This window comes from Lineus longissimus, chromosome 14 (assembly GCF_910592395.1).
Source record: "Lineus longissimus chromosome 14, tnLinLong1.2, whole genome shotgun sequence".
NCBI lineage: Eukaryota > Metazoa > Nemertea > Pilidiophora > Heteronemertea > Lineidae > Lineus > Lineus longissimus.
The window spans coordinates 3774789-3789610 of record NC_088321.1 but is presented as its reverse complement, the minus strand read 5'-3'; the positions used below and the strand labels follow the sequence as shown (position 1 = coordinate 3789610).

Here is a 14822-nt window from a genome sequence, read left to right as displayed (position 1 = left end):
AGGAAGATGTGATAACAAGCACTTGGCTCTAAGTATTTCATAACGTGACTGAAAATGTTAGTTATAGCTGACATACTGTCCGCTATGGTTACATGTGGACAGTTTCATGGTGTTTATGGTGTAACCATAGCGGACAGTCACATAGGTGCACAAAATGAACATAATCGGAGCGGACAATCTGTCGTATATTTTTGCATTTTAAGGTGCCGGATTATGTTAACAAAATAGGCGGGGCATCGTGACTTAAACATTCAATTACCAGGTATCACGAAGTTTCGACTCCATCCAAATTGCTAGATGTATGTTTGATAAGTAAGAAGCACAAAAGATTTTAAAAGATGCCTCTTAATTTGGCTACTAATACAAATGTATTGCTGACAAAATTCAACTTCCTACTGTCCTTTTCTGGAACATTGTTTTCGGAAGTTGACAGTTGCATTCACATCGGATACACTTTGGTTTTCACGTAACACTCAGTGTTAGTAACAGAGATTTTTTTTCAATTTTCAAAAGGTAACTTGAAAAAAAAACGAAAATTCGAAATTTGCGCGTTAAGACGACTAATTAGCAATTTATTTATTAAACGTGACCTAAATTGCAAAAGTTCTCTGTTACGAGATTCAGAGAGTTATTCTTCGTTGATTCCAAGTGTTAATTGGTGTATCGGACAACGGAACTCGGCGTGATTAGCCTGTTTGTGTTGAAAATACCGATGTTATCGTATCAGTAATGGTCCAAATTAAACGCAATTAAGAAAAAAAATTAGCTTTTATCATACGCAAAATTCCTTCAGTATTCCAGATTTCTTCATTACCGGCATATGCTCTTGACCAGTTTGGGGATTCGGACAGTGTCAGCAAATCACTGTGCGCTATGGTATGTCGGTAATCCATCATGGCTGGGAGCAATTCAATTTTAAAGTCGACATTGTCCGCAAATTTGGCTAACATGACCCGGCACCATAAGTTACTTTATAGTATCCTTTGAGCCAAGCACTTGTAATCACATCTTCCTATTCTGGTGTACATGCTTATCGCACTTTGTACCATTAATTTGGCATAGTGCTACAAAAACACCAATTTATCTACTCATTCAGAACAGCTTCATCAATAAAAACCTATTAACAGGTGTGTTTAAGCTATCATCTAGAAATGCCAACCAGCAAATCCACGTCGAGTGCCATAGAACAGAAAATACTTGCGGTTGAATCTGCATGTGCTTTCAATTTATTTGGTGTCGTCTGCTAGCCGCATCGGTAACCATAGCGCACAGTGATTTGCTGACACTGTCCGAATCCCCACACTGGTCAAGAGCATATGCATGGATATTTAAACTACACATTGCTCATGCATAATGCATAATGCAGGCCTATAATAGGCAAATCTACAAGAAATCTTCAAGACCTGATGGATACGGCATTGGCTTGTAAATCATGTTGCCATGGTTCGATTCCGACAACGCAACTTTAAAAAATTTTATTTCTAATGTTTTTTGGCGATTTAATGTCTTAGTATCAATCATAACAAATACATGTATTTCTAATGTTTTTTTGCGATTAAATGTCTTAGTATCAATCATAAAAAATAATGTTTTTGCGATTAAATGTCTTAGTATCAATCATAAAAAATACAAAAAACGGAATCGAACCATGGCAACATGATATACATGGAAGGAAAATCTTATAAATATATCTTCGGGATAAGAAAGACAAATGTCGTCCATGCCGGGGTTTGTCAATCTAGGAACCTATGACAGCAAAGTCAAGTGCCCTTTGGGCAGGTGCGTCGGGATCCATGCGCAGAACATGGCACAGAATCGACCATCTTTGCTTTGCAACCTTGGCAGAGAGAATCATTGTTGCACAGTTCGTACAGTGCCTTGTTGCTGATGAGGCTTTTCGGCCAGCAGTGACATGTGATGGTGCGAAGGTGTCTGCGGTGGCAAGCATCCAGCGTATCTAGCATGGCTTTAGGTATTTATACGGCCCCAGCTATTGCAGTTGTAGAGTATGATGGATATGCAGTAGGCTTTGTAGAGGTGGAGTCTTGTCTTCAGTGGGATCTTAGTTCGTTTGTTCCACAGTTTCCGCAGTGTATGGAATACAGTGATGCCTTGTATGCAGCGGGATGTGGTTTTTGCTGTGCAACACAGTAAGGAGCCCAGAGTCTTGTTCCTGCGCCAGCTCTCATTGTCGCGGAGAATCTTCCCGTGTGGATCTTGTTCAGTGGGTTCCGCAAGGTATACATGGCTGAACTCCGTCTTTGTCTCGATCATGAACAGGCTGTTGTATTTCAGTCTCTCTGCTGCTACTGACTTGAGTTGGTGCAGGGGTTCCTTTTCTTCGTCCAGGAAGTCAACATCATCTGCAATCTCCATTTCGAGTGGCATACCCAGACTGGAGACCGGAGGGTTAGGTCTGGTGAAACTTCCTCCGATGAGAGAGCAGCAGCAGCAAGGTAGCAGGTGAAAAGGACAGGTGATAGGCTGACGCCTTGAGGGGAGCCAATTGTGGTCTCGAATGAGTCAAACAGCACGGTACCCGTACCCTGAGCTTTGTCCCTGCTAGTAGTGATCACGCAAGTCCCAGTTCGTCATCGTTGCAGCCTGTTAGTACCAGGACATCTAGGACGCGTTTTCGTCTGATGGTGTCGATAGATCGTGACATGTGGATGCCCATCTTATGGAAGTCCCGTGTCCTTGTCATCACCACTGATGTCAGTATGCGTTGGGCCCATATGATGTCTACGCAGCTCCTGCCTCTTTTGAAACCACTCTAGTAGGGTCCGGTGATTAAGCAGTCGACCTTGTCTCTGATGCGACGCAGCGTCTGTGATGATGGACATGATCTTACGTATGCTGTTTAATAGGGCAATTGGCTGGTCAGCTGGTGGTCCGGGGGGGGGGGGGGCTTTTTTGGCTTGGGCAGTGAGATAAGTGTACCTTCTCCTAGTGTCGCGATTGAAATGTGGTGTTCAAAGAATGAATTGATGGTCCTGGCCAGTGGGTGGGAGACGATGTTCTTCGAGTGTTTGGATAGCTCGCTGTTAATACCGCCTGGGCCGGCAGCACGATTGTTTTGAAGAGCAATGATTGCAGCCTTGACTTCCTCTTAGATAGAATAGAATAGAAAACTAGCGTCCATTATATTCTTGTTAATTTCTTACCAATTAATTTCTTACCAATATTAATCATTGTAAGATCTTGTGAGATTTTTAAAAGTAATTACTTTCTTGGCAATTTTTTTCTTATAATTTCTTGCTAAGAAAAATATTAATCGCTGTTTTTTTTGGACCTGGTAATGGTACTAAATAACTAAACTACTTTACCTGCTCCAACTCGACTTGACGGTTCTTGAAGTTTCTGCTGCTAGAAAACTCCATAAAACGGTAGCTGGAAACCTCCTCATATAATTAATTTCGTCGTTATCAAAAATGCGTGGTCTCTGTGGTCACGTAGGCTGATCATGTCCTTGATGACATTGGCTGTGTCAGTCAGATTGACATTTGCGTGTCTAAGAAAATCATGTTTGTTTAAATATATGTTCATGATATCATATTAAGGGGTGCCTGCCTTTGCACACACGGCATTGATGTTATTGGCCACATGTGAGTTGCTTCCGCTAAAGGCAAGCTTACCGCTCATTCTTAGCAAAGGATTAGTGCTCCTTGCTATAACAACAAGAGGTCCAAGGGCCTGGCGCTCAGCTGAGTTGATATCATTAATATCTTCCCGGTGTTTAGTTCATTATGCATGAAAATGGCATGCTCCATGGTATTTGATATCCTTTTGCGTTCACTACGGTACCAATGTTTTTGGTTGACATAATTATGCCACTGTTTATTCCTCAATCCTGATCATAATTCGGGTGAAATCATCGTATGAAAATATTTACCGTAACATGAAGTTAATGCCCTGAATGAGCATACTCATTGTCATAGCCTTGTTTACAAGTACGAAGTATTTTCCCGCAAATATTCAAAACTGCTTGGCTCCTTGCCAGTTAAATAACATGTGACTGTACACAAAATAGAAAACTTTGATGGAAATTGTAAATCATTTTTTTATCTATCAGGGGAAAACAAGCTGATGATGATCAAGTAAATCATTCATGAGAAATCGTTTTATTGCTGAAGCTTGCATGACGAAGTTAATGCTAAACCTTTTCTTGCGCTCTACTGCGCCACCGTAGTTTTCTATTTAGACCAGCGATGACGTCATTTCTGGTGATTCCCTACGATGTCCAATGAGCGCTTTTTAAAATGTGCCATTTGGTATTGTACAGTATGCAATGTATTTTTTTCAGCGCTGCCAGTTGCCGAACAGAATGCCGTACTCCCTCAATTTCCAATCAATTTTTATGGGAGTGACATTATTGTATTGCTTAGAATGTCTACTTTTTACTCATGAAAGAATTGTAGAACTAAAACTTAATAGGCGAACAGAATCATGCCGATTCACTGCACATACTGTGGGAATTCTCCACTTCAAAATACATCGGCGATGTCATCGCGAGCAGAGCATGCACTTCCGATATCGTTTTCACAGAAATGTGGCCAAATTTTCAAGAACTAATTTGTGAAAGTAGTCCCTAAAGACCTTATGACTAACACTGAAACGAACTAGTGATAATATCGCCTACCAGACTACTTTTTAAGCAGAAAATTGGGTTCCTTCCCACGGTACGACCGTAGTACCAGCCCGTAGGCGTAGCGGGCCATCGTCATCGAGCTGAGTACTCATTGAGCTCCAAGATTATTGCACATGGCGTAAACAACATGCCGCCATTTTGTCGGTATTTCGCAGGCCGCTTATAATGCACCTTCTCAATTAAAACCAACATAATAAGGCCTTACATCGTTGATTGAATAGGAACACCACACAATAAAGTGGGGGTACAATCGATTACGAAGCTGAAGTGAACAGTGATTTATTCCTGGAGCTACTGCTGCTTTGTTGTGTAGCTGCCATGTTTTGAGAACTGGCAAATAGGAGACTTCATTGATGGCTAACGTCATCGGGCGGGAATTTGAATCGGCAGAAATAATTAAAAGGCAGGTAGCGCCCTCTCCTGTTAAAATTTTGAACTTTTTCTCAATAAAATAGTTTTTCAAGAATTTTATCTTAATATTAGAGCATATTTCCACTAATTCTGCTGCTCTTAGGCCGATATAGGCCAGTTTCCTTCATGCGCTCTCACTCGCAGGAAGTAGGTCGAATGGCGACAGATTATGTTTTGAAAGTAGAGTTTGACCAGAAGTATCCAGAAATGCAAAATTGAAGTCTCTAGGTCTTACGGTTACAAAATGTGCACCATGGGTTTAACGGACGGACGTCCGGACCGACGGACGGACAGATGAACGCCACTGAGCAGCTTATTTGACAAGCTCGAGCTAAAAATACATTTTAAAAAGCGTACATGATGTTGTAGGTCTTGGGGGCAAGTCTTCACAAATATTTCGGAGCAAATTAGAGTGTGTCATATAAGGAATGTTAAATAATTTTCTTACACATTTCCGCCAGGCAACGCAGAATCTTTCTATTTTTCCAGGGGTAAAGTTCCAGATTACACATCCATATTGTGCCATTGCGAAAGACTTGAATAACTTATATTTTGTTGCTGAATAGCAATGACCAAATTGAGCAACCAAAATATTTACTCACAAATATAATACATTAACGGCATTAACAAGGTTTCTGACGTCATCATCTTCACCAATAATGTGACCAAGATGAGTGGCCCATAGTATTACATTTTAATCACTTGATCCGCCCATACAAATGGGGGGGGGGGATACACAAGTTGACTTTTTGTGGGATTAAAAATGACCTGACATTCAACTGAGAATGCCGAACATATCTGTAAGAGCTTACGCATCCCATGCCTAGTCGGGGACAATATGACTACATCATCGACGTATGCAAGTACTCCCATGAACATATTTCCTATATAGCAACTGTAACCGGAATATTTTAGCCTTGATAATAATTCGTCAGTGTAAATACAAATGAAATGGCCAGGGCCATTGTGCTCACCTCATGTGGAGGAAAGATGGATAAAGAGCATGGTATTGTGTCATGTAGTGTTAGGTTTGATGTAGGTCCAAGCAATTACAATTTCCCCAAAATGGCCAATTTACAGTACATTCGACCTCTGTGACCTTGAAAAGTAGGTCAAATCAAAGAAGACCCGGGTGACACATTGAATGGTTGTTAGAATTAGATGTACCTATGATATAAAATTGGTGCCAATCGGGCAAGTCATTACTAGGAATAATGGCATTTTGAAGAATTTAGGATTTGGCCCCCTCCCTGGAGGCCAAACGGCAAATCAGATCGCACCAAACTTCGGTACCTGAGATCACCTGACCAAGGGGTACATGTGTACTTAATTTGTGATCAATAGTCATTGGAGTTAAGAAACGTGCCATAGTTACGGCCTGACGGCAAATTTATGCCATTTGACCTCTGTGACCTTGACAAGAAGGTCAAATTAAAAACCTGTGTGACATATACTGTATGGTGGTTAGATGTACCCATGATATCAAATTGGTGGCAATCGGGCAAGAAGTTAAGGAATAATCACATTTTTAAGGTTTTTGGATTTTGCCCCCTGGTGGTCAAGTGGTGAATCATATTGGACCAAACTTTGGTCCCTGAGATCACCTGACTAAGGGGTAAATGTGTATCAAATTTGGTATCAATAGTCATTGCAGTTTAGAAACGTGCCATCGTTACATCCTAACGGCCAATTTACACCATTTGACCTCTGTGACCTTGAAAAGGAGGTCAAATCAAAAACCCGGAGGATATATGATGCACCTTTGCTAGAAGTACCTACCATATTTTTTTCAAAATTTCCCGACTACTATTAAGGGAGATATTGCATATTTTCACTTTTAACGTTTGGCCCCCTGGTGGCCAAACCATGAAACGAATCGGACCGAAACTTGGTCTCCTAGGTGTCATTACATAAGGGTACATGTGTACCAAGTTTCAACTCAATAGCTCCAACAGTTACGAAACGTGCCCTGCTAACGGACGACGGACGACGACGGACGACGACGACGACGACGACGACGGACGACGGACGCCACGGTATGGGATAAGCTCACCTCTGCTAAGAGGTGAGCTAAAAAGTATAGGAGAAAGGACGCCCCCCTTCTTAACACCATTTCGCACTCCAAAATTTCTACTTCTGTGACCGTTCCATGTTACATTAACTCTTTGGTCTGTATACATGATAGCAAGGAACCTAGCTACGATCGGACAACAACCTTTTTTCAGTAATAACTTGAATAATTTAATATAATTCACTCTGTCAAATGCCTTACTAGCATCTTAAAACATGGAATAAACACCAGTCTCTTTGTTTCTATAGTATTAAATCGTCTCCTTAATGACAAAAGTGCATTTAGTAGTGGACATTTACTTCTTAAACCCGAATTGTAAGTCACAAGATGAGAAAATATTTTCGTTTTTTGACATAAAAATGTGATCTAACACCTTCCTACAATACTGCTGAGAGTAATCCCTCTATTATTGTCAGAGTCGTTCAGCGATTTTCTTTTTATCTTTCGGAACAGGAAATTTGGTCGATTCTTTAAACCCTGAGGTACATATGCATAGGTTAACATAGCTGTGAATACTTTCGCTAGACATTCTTTGAACTTGTCACTACTATGAATTAAATGGTCCGTATAGATCTTATGGTTACCTCTATGTTTACCCTTCTTAAGTAGTCCAATTGCCTTATGGATTTCACCTAAAGTGACCACATGATCATCATGTCCACACGGAACATGATGGTGTTAATTAACTATTTGCGATTCAATGTCATCGAGGAGGGCCGTCATATCCTACTCACGATATGATACACTCGTTAATAATGTGTTGTATTTCTCAGCAAATATATCAGCAATATTACCCTTGTCTGTCTTACCGTCTACAATATTTGCAAAACTCGATGTTTTACCTTTCGTTTTATTTAACCTTGACCAAAAAGACCGACTATTCGATTCAAGAAGACGCTCAGCTAAACATTTAACTGGTGAGCCAACGAGAAACAAGATTAATATTTCAAATTTTAAAACGGCTCGTAACTGGTAAGCTAACGAAAACATTAAATTCAAAACTAATTAACTGAATACTCGACTAATGCTAGAGTGACACTTAAAATGCTACACGAGCATAGCACCACTCAACAAAACTAGAAATATATAACGCAATTGGGGCAAATTGCGAATGTATGCCCCCGCTCTGGTGTGTTCGGTGTGTTAATATGTTCATTACGCGCGTTATTTAGCCTATAAATATGAAATTGTGGCTATAAGCGCACCTCGAATATAAGCGCAGTGCGCTTATAAGCACATAAATACGATAATATCTTCTCTGTGGCTGTTTATGAAATTTTGTGGAGGCTCTCAAATAACATCCACAATAATATGGCTGTTGACTGGGCTAGTTGGTCTGACAATAGACATGCACGTGAACAGCAGAGGTTGGTTTTCCCATTTACTCACTACAGAGGTGAAGCGTGGTCTATACTATTTTCGCCGTTGTCATCTCCTTGATCTTTTAAGTTTTTGCCGTTTCCAAGGCGATTGCCTGCTAGAAATTTACACAGAAGATCAGTGGGCAAGCTGTTGACCCTGTTACTGGAACAGCATCAATTATGCGATCGCCTGGAATCAGTCACAGAATATCTGGTACTCAGGAAGTTAAAGACTAGTCACTGCCGGGTAGCTAGTGCAATCTGCTAGAATCAGTCACAGAATATCCATTGCTTACATGCTAATGAATAACAACTGTCAGGCTATTTATCCCTTCTCCTGGTGTCAGTCACAGAATATCCAATGCTCGGATATCAATGAATAGGAATTGCCTAGCTATTTATCTCATCTCCTGATGTCTGTCACAGAATATCCAATGCTCGGATATCAATGAATAGCAACTGAGTGGCTATTTATCTCATCTCTTATCTTATCTCATCTCAGCAAAAATCTAAGATGGCGGCTGAAGGCCATTTTGGATTCTGGAATGCGCCCAAAATCGATAGAGAAACTCCCCTACTGAAGACCATTACACCACAAAAGTTTGAAGTGTGTCAAACCTCTAGTTCTTCAGTTAACAATCGGAATACCAAAATCTAAGTTGGCTGCTGGCAGCCATACTGAATTTTGGGTCAGGCCCAAAATCAACAGGAAATCTCCCCTACACAACCTCATCACACCACATAAGTTTCAGGTCTGTCACTCACTTGGTTCTTGAGTTACAGGTCGGAATGCGAAAAACCAAGTCGGGCCTTGCAGCCATCTTGGATTTCAGATCGGGCCCAAAATGGATAGGGAACCTCCCCTACACTAGGTAATAACACCACATAAGTTTCAGGTCTGTCACTCACTCGGTTCTTAATTTACGGGGCGGAATACAATTCACCAAGTCGGGGACCTGGTGGCCATCTTTGATTTCGGGTCTGGACCAAAATCGATAGGGAACCTCCCCTACCATAGACCATTACACCACAAAAGTTTGAAGACTGTTGGACCTCTGGTTCTCCAGTTAAGGAGCGGAATGCCAAAATCTAAGATGGTGGCTGGCGGCCATCTTTGATTTCGGGTCTGGCCCAAAATCGATAGGGAACCTCTCCTACCATAGACCATTACGCCACAAAAGTTTGAAGACTGTTGGACCTTCGGTTCTCCAGTTAACGAGCGGAATGCGAAAATCTAAGATGGTTGCTGGCGGCCATCTTTGATTTCGGGTCGGGCCCAAAATCGATAGGGAACCTCCCCTACCATAGACCATTACGCCACAAAAGTTTGAAGACTGTTGGACCTCCGGTTCTCCAGTTAACGAGCAGAATGCGAAAATCTAAGATGGTGGCTGGCGGCCATCTTTGATTTCGGGTCGGGCCCAAAATCGATAGGGAACCTCCCCTACCATAGACCATCACACCACAAAAGTTTGAAGACTGTTGGACCTCTGGTTCTCTAGTAAAAGAGCGGAATGCGAAAATCTAAGATGGCGGCTGGCGGCCATATTGGATTTTGGAACGCGCCAAAAAAAAACAATAGGGACCCTTTGACACACTAGGCCTACACCCCCTAAAAATTTCAAGTCCGCCAAGCAAGGGGTTCTTGAGTAATAGTCTGGAATTAAGTGCGGCGGATGTGGCGGACGCGGCGGCGGCCGAAACCACCTAAGAACATAATGCCCCCACTTTAGCGGGGGCATAATTATGCGATCGCCTGGAATCAGTCACAGAATATCTGGTACTCAGGAAGTTAAAGACTAGTCACTGCCGGGTAGCTAGTGCAATCTGCTAGAATCAGTCACAGAATATCCATTGCTTACATGCTAATGAATAACAACTGTCAGGCTATTTATCTCATCTCCTGATGTCTGTCACAGAATATCCAATGCTCGGATATCAATGAATAGCAACTGCGTGGCTATTTATTTCATCTCTTATCTTATCTCATCTCAGCAAAAATCTAAGATGGCGGCTGGAGGCCATTTTGGATTCTGGAATGCGCCAAAATCGATAGAGAAACTCCCCTACTGAAGAACATTACACCACAAAAGTTTGAAGTGTGTCAAACCTCTAGTTCTTCAGTTAACAATCGGAATACCAAAATCTATTAAGTTGGCTGCTGGCAGCCATATTGGATTTTGGAACACGCCCAAAATTGATAGAGAGCATCCCCTGAATGACCATTGCACCACAAAAGTTTGAAGTGTGTCAAACCTCTAGTTCTTCAGTTAACAATCGGAATACCAAAATCTAAGTTGGCTGCTGGCAGCCATATTGAATTTTGGGTCAGGCCCAAAATCGACAGGGAACCTCCCCTACACAACCTCATCACACCACATAAGTTTCAGGTCTGTCACTCACTTGGTTCTTGAGTTACAGGTCGGAATGCGAAAAACCAAGTCGGGCCTGGCAGCCATCTTGGATTTCAGATCGGGCCCAAAATGGATAGGGAACCTCCCCTACACTAGGTAATAACACCACATAAGTTTTAGGTCTGTCACTCACTCGGTTCTTAATTTACGGGGCGGAATACAAATCACCAAGTCGGGGACCTGGTGGCCATCTTTGATTTCGGGTCTGGCCCAAAATCGATAGGGAACCTCCCCTACCATAGACCATTACACCACAAAAGTTTGAAAACTGTTGGACCTCTGGTTCTCCAGTTAACGAGCGGAATGTCAAAATCTAAGACAGTGGCTGGCGACCATCTTTGATTTCGGGTCGAGCCCAAAATCGATAGGGAACCTCCCCTACCATAGACCATTACGCCACAAAAGTTTGAAGACTGTTGGACCTCCGGTTCTCCAGTAAACGAGCGGAATGCGAAAATCTAAGATGGTGGCTGGCGGCCATCTTTGATTTCGGATCGGGCCCAAAATCGATAGGGAACCTCCCCTACCATAGACCATTACGCCACAAAAGTTTGAAGACTGTTGGATCTCCGGTTCTCCAGTTAACGAGCGGAATGCAAAAATCTAAGATGGTGGCTGGCGGCCATCTTTGATTTCGGGTCGGGCCCAAAATCGATAGGGAACCTCCCCTACCATAGACCATCACACCACAAAAGTTTGAAGACTGTTGGACCTCGGGTTTTTAGTAAACGAGCGGAATGCGAAAATCTAAGATGGCGGCTGGCGGCCATATTGGATTTTGGAACGCGCCAAAAAACAATAGGGACCCTTTGACACACTAGGCCTACACCCCCTAAAAATTTCAAGTCAGCCGAGCAAGGGGTTCTTGAGTTATAGTCTGGAATTCAGTGCGGCGGACGCGGACGCGGCGGCGGCGGACGCGGCGGCGGCGGCCGGAAACCACCTAAGAACATAATGCCCCCACTTTAGCGGGGGCATAATAAGGTGCGGTTGGTTAGGGTGAAAAATAATCTGTGCTTCCCCGGCCAGCAAGCTGTACAAACAGAGTGAAAACTATGCTACTGACCCGGAACTGAATTCTCCGGCAGACCACTCCAACTTTATCGGTTGTAATGCACAAAGTCTAAGTGGAACAGGTTCGCCAGTGCAGTGCACGGACCGGCGTGCATTCACTGCAGCCATGCAACACAACCGCGTGGCTAACTTGGGAGGGGCTCAATTCTGAACTTCTCTGGCTTGTCAAAAGATATTTCCACTTCTCAAACTGCTTCAACGGTTTACTAAAATCTTCACTCCAACTAGTTTCTTCACCTCGATCACGTTACGTTCTTGTACTTTTCGTCCGTATTTGCGTCATAGAATACTCATAAACCCGGAGCTCTAAAATTGTATGACTGCCATCCTTGAGCCTCGTTTTCGCCTCCAACCTTGAGCCTCAATTTCACCACAACAACTTTTTCCGTATAACAGGGACTTATTCAACCAGCACCTCTTATATCATGTACATACTTAGTCTTACATGAACGTAAAAGGGAGCAAAGGCAACCAAATTGAATCCACTTGGCATCCACCCTAGCCAGGTGTGAGGCCCCATTCCCTCCATGTCTGCGCTGGATGCTTGTCTCTTGCATGAATTATTTTGATAAACCTTATATCCAGGCCTATTTTTTAGTTTCTCCTCTCTACTACATGTATAGGATGAAGAGACAAAGAAGGACGAAGCCCTTTGTATCTACCTTAGTGCTTCCATTGATGACAACCAATATCAACAGCTAGATTTTGATGAGGCGCTCACTGACGTGATTGGTCTGGAGACAAAAACTGCCAGTACGATCACTGACCTTTGGAATATCTTAAAGAGGTAGGTTAAAAGCACGAGATAAATGTAAGAAAATAGCTATTTAAATTTTTCTTGGACATCGTATGGTTTGACAAAAATTGAACCAGGGACATGCAGTCAAAGTCATCATTTCAATAGTCATCATTTTATAGTCATTTTTACACTTGAGAGGCGAGGTCAACATTTCCACCATTTGATCTTGCATGTTGTCAAAAAGCGCATCAATTAATCCTGGCTTTTATCGCGCAAAATATAAATTACAAATACCTTGGAATGTTTTAAAATCCAAAGTTGGAGTGATGACTCATCCAGGTACCCTCTACTCCGGCATAGTTCCTTATGCAAGTATCAATTCGTTTCTTGTACCCCCCCCCCCCCCCCCCTCCTCAAGGGTAGTTAAGCTATCACCACTAATCTTTGCCGATGCTTGAGTAGTATTTATTTTTCCTTTAGTGAAAATTTGGCGAAGCTGGAAAGAATAAGGATGCTAATGTGTCGATGTCTTGTCGAACATACAGCCTTACCCAGTAAAATTAGTCCGGTTACTTTATATGATGGTGACAACTGATATATTGTTGATGGTGATGTCTTGACGAAAGAAAAAGTAGCATTGGTGAAAAAAGGGTGATGCTTGAGCCTTAAGATGTCGTTATAGGGTGATAAGGTGTCGTACCCTTGAGGAGGGGGGGTACAAGACACGAATTGATACTTGCATTAATTCGTGGCAGTGTGCACTATGTGAACCTATCATTGCTGTGTCCAAGAGCAAATGATAAGGTGACCTGCTCATGCATGGTTTTAATAGCGGTGACATCTGACAATACCTGCATCAGTTTTCACATTACAAGTACTTTTATTTCCTTTTCAGAAGTGGTAAAATAGAGATTGCCGATTACAGATGCCTACATATGTGGCTGATATATTTTTGTAACACATTTGATGTGAGCCACGTGATAGATGAAATAAAGAAAACAGAAGATGCCATTTTGGACGCATACGGTATGTGAATCCCAAAAAGAGACTTCTACGGGCAGTAGGTTTTTTTTTCATTCACTTGTTTATAATTAAGGAGTGTCGATCTCATCAGCACAAACAGCAATGGTGAATAATTTTAGTTTTATCGTTTTCTCGAACTTGTTTTTACAATTTTTATGAAGGGTTACTGTAGCAGGGCTAAAACGTCGGCTGGTTTGACGTGATCACTACAGTAGAACCTCCCGTAGTGGCCACCTCTCTATTAAGGACACCCTCTCTATTAAGGACACTACTTTTGGTCCCAAATTGTGTGTTTCCATTCAATTTGACCTCTTTAATCAGGACACCTCTCTATTAAAGACAGCACTTGTTAGTCCCGAGGGTGTCTTTAATAGAGAGGTTCTACTGTATACGTATTGCAGGCAATACCCAGTGATGTGCCCTGGTCGCGCTTTTTTTTTCCAAACGACATATCCATTGCAATTGTTATCATAATATTCATAGTTCCCCTAGCTCTTCTTCTATAAAGAGGGTGCCGCGCGTATAATCGTTTCGTAAATTGACTCAGAATAAGGATCTGTATACTGCTATAGTATGGACAAATTTTCTATGGTTGGCAGCTGCCGCAGAGGGTAGAGCAGTTTGTTTAGCATCCCGAAGATCACTGGATCGAATCTCGCCTTACGCACTTTTTTTATGCAGTCTCTCTACATTCTTTGTTAACTTTTTGGTAGAAATCGTTATTAGTCCAAATGGAAATTATGCTTGGACCAAGGATGTGTCGTTTGGGAAAAAAAATGTCGCGCCTCTGTCGTTGAAGAGTAGATTGCTTACAATACGTATTCAGTCCAGCACGCATCGATTTTGAAACCCTTTGATGGCATAACCATGGAGGTCCATTTCCGTGTCACATAGACTTCACTTGATACACATGAAATTAATTTTAAATGATTTGCTTTTTTTTACTTGGAAATTTTGTTTTGATTGACCAATTGAGTAATGAATTCCGTTCATGAATATTTGATGTATAATATGGCGAAATTTTAAAATATGCTGCTACTTTGATTTTTTTTTTACTTCACATGACTTTTATGATATTTTT

General features: G+C 41.9%; 2 protein-coding genes across 12 annotated transcripts in view; one reads left to right on the top strand and one right to left on the bottom strand.

Annotated features, from left to right (window-relative positions):
- LOC135499121 (uncharacterized) overlaps positions 1-14822 on the bottom strand; it is a 99766-nt gene that overhangs the window by 33405 nt on the left and 51539 nt on the right. The gene's annotated exons all lie outside the window — the stretch shown is intronic.
- LOC135499120 (uncharacterized) overlaps positions 1-14822 on the top strand; it is a 57164-nt gene that overhangs the window by 10573 nt on the left and 31769 nt on the right. For both annotated transcript variants that reach the window (XM_064789781.1, XM_064789780.1), the window contains 2 exons: positions 12603-12766; positions 13614-13744. In XM_064789781.1, coding sequence (XP_064645851.1) covers positions 13654-13744 — 91 coding nt within the window. In that variant the 5' untranslated portion in view covers positions 12603-12766; positions 13614-13653. The remainder of the gene's footprint in view (positions 1-12602; positions 12767-13613; positions 13745-14822) is intronic.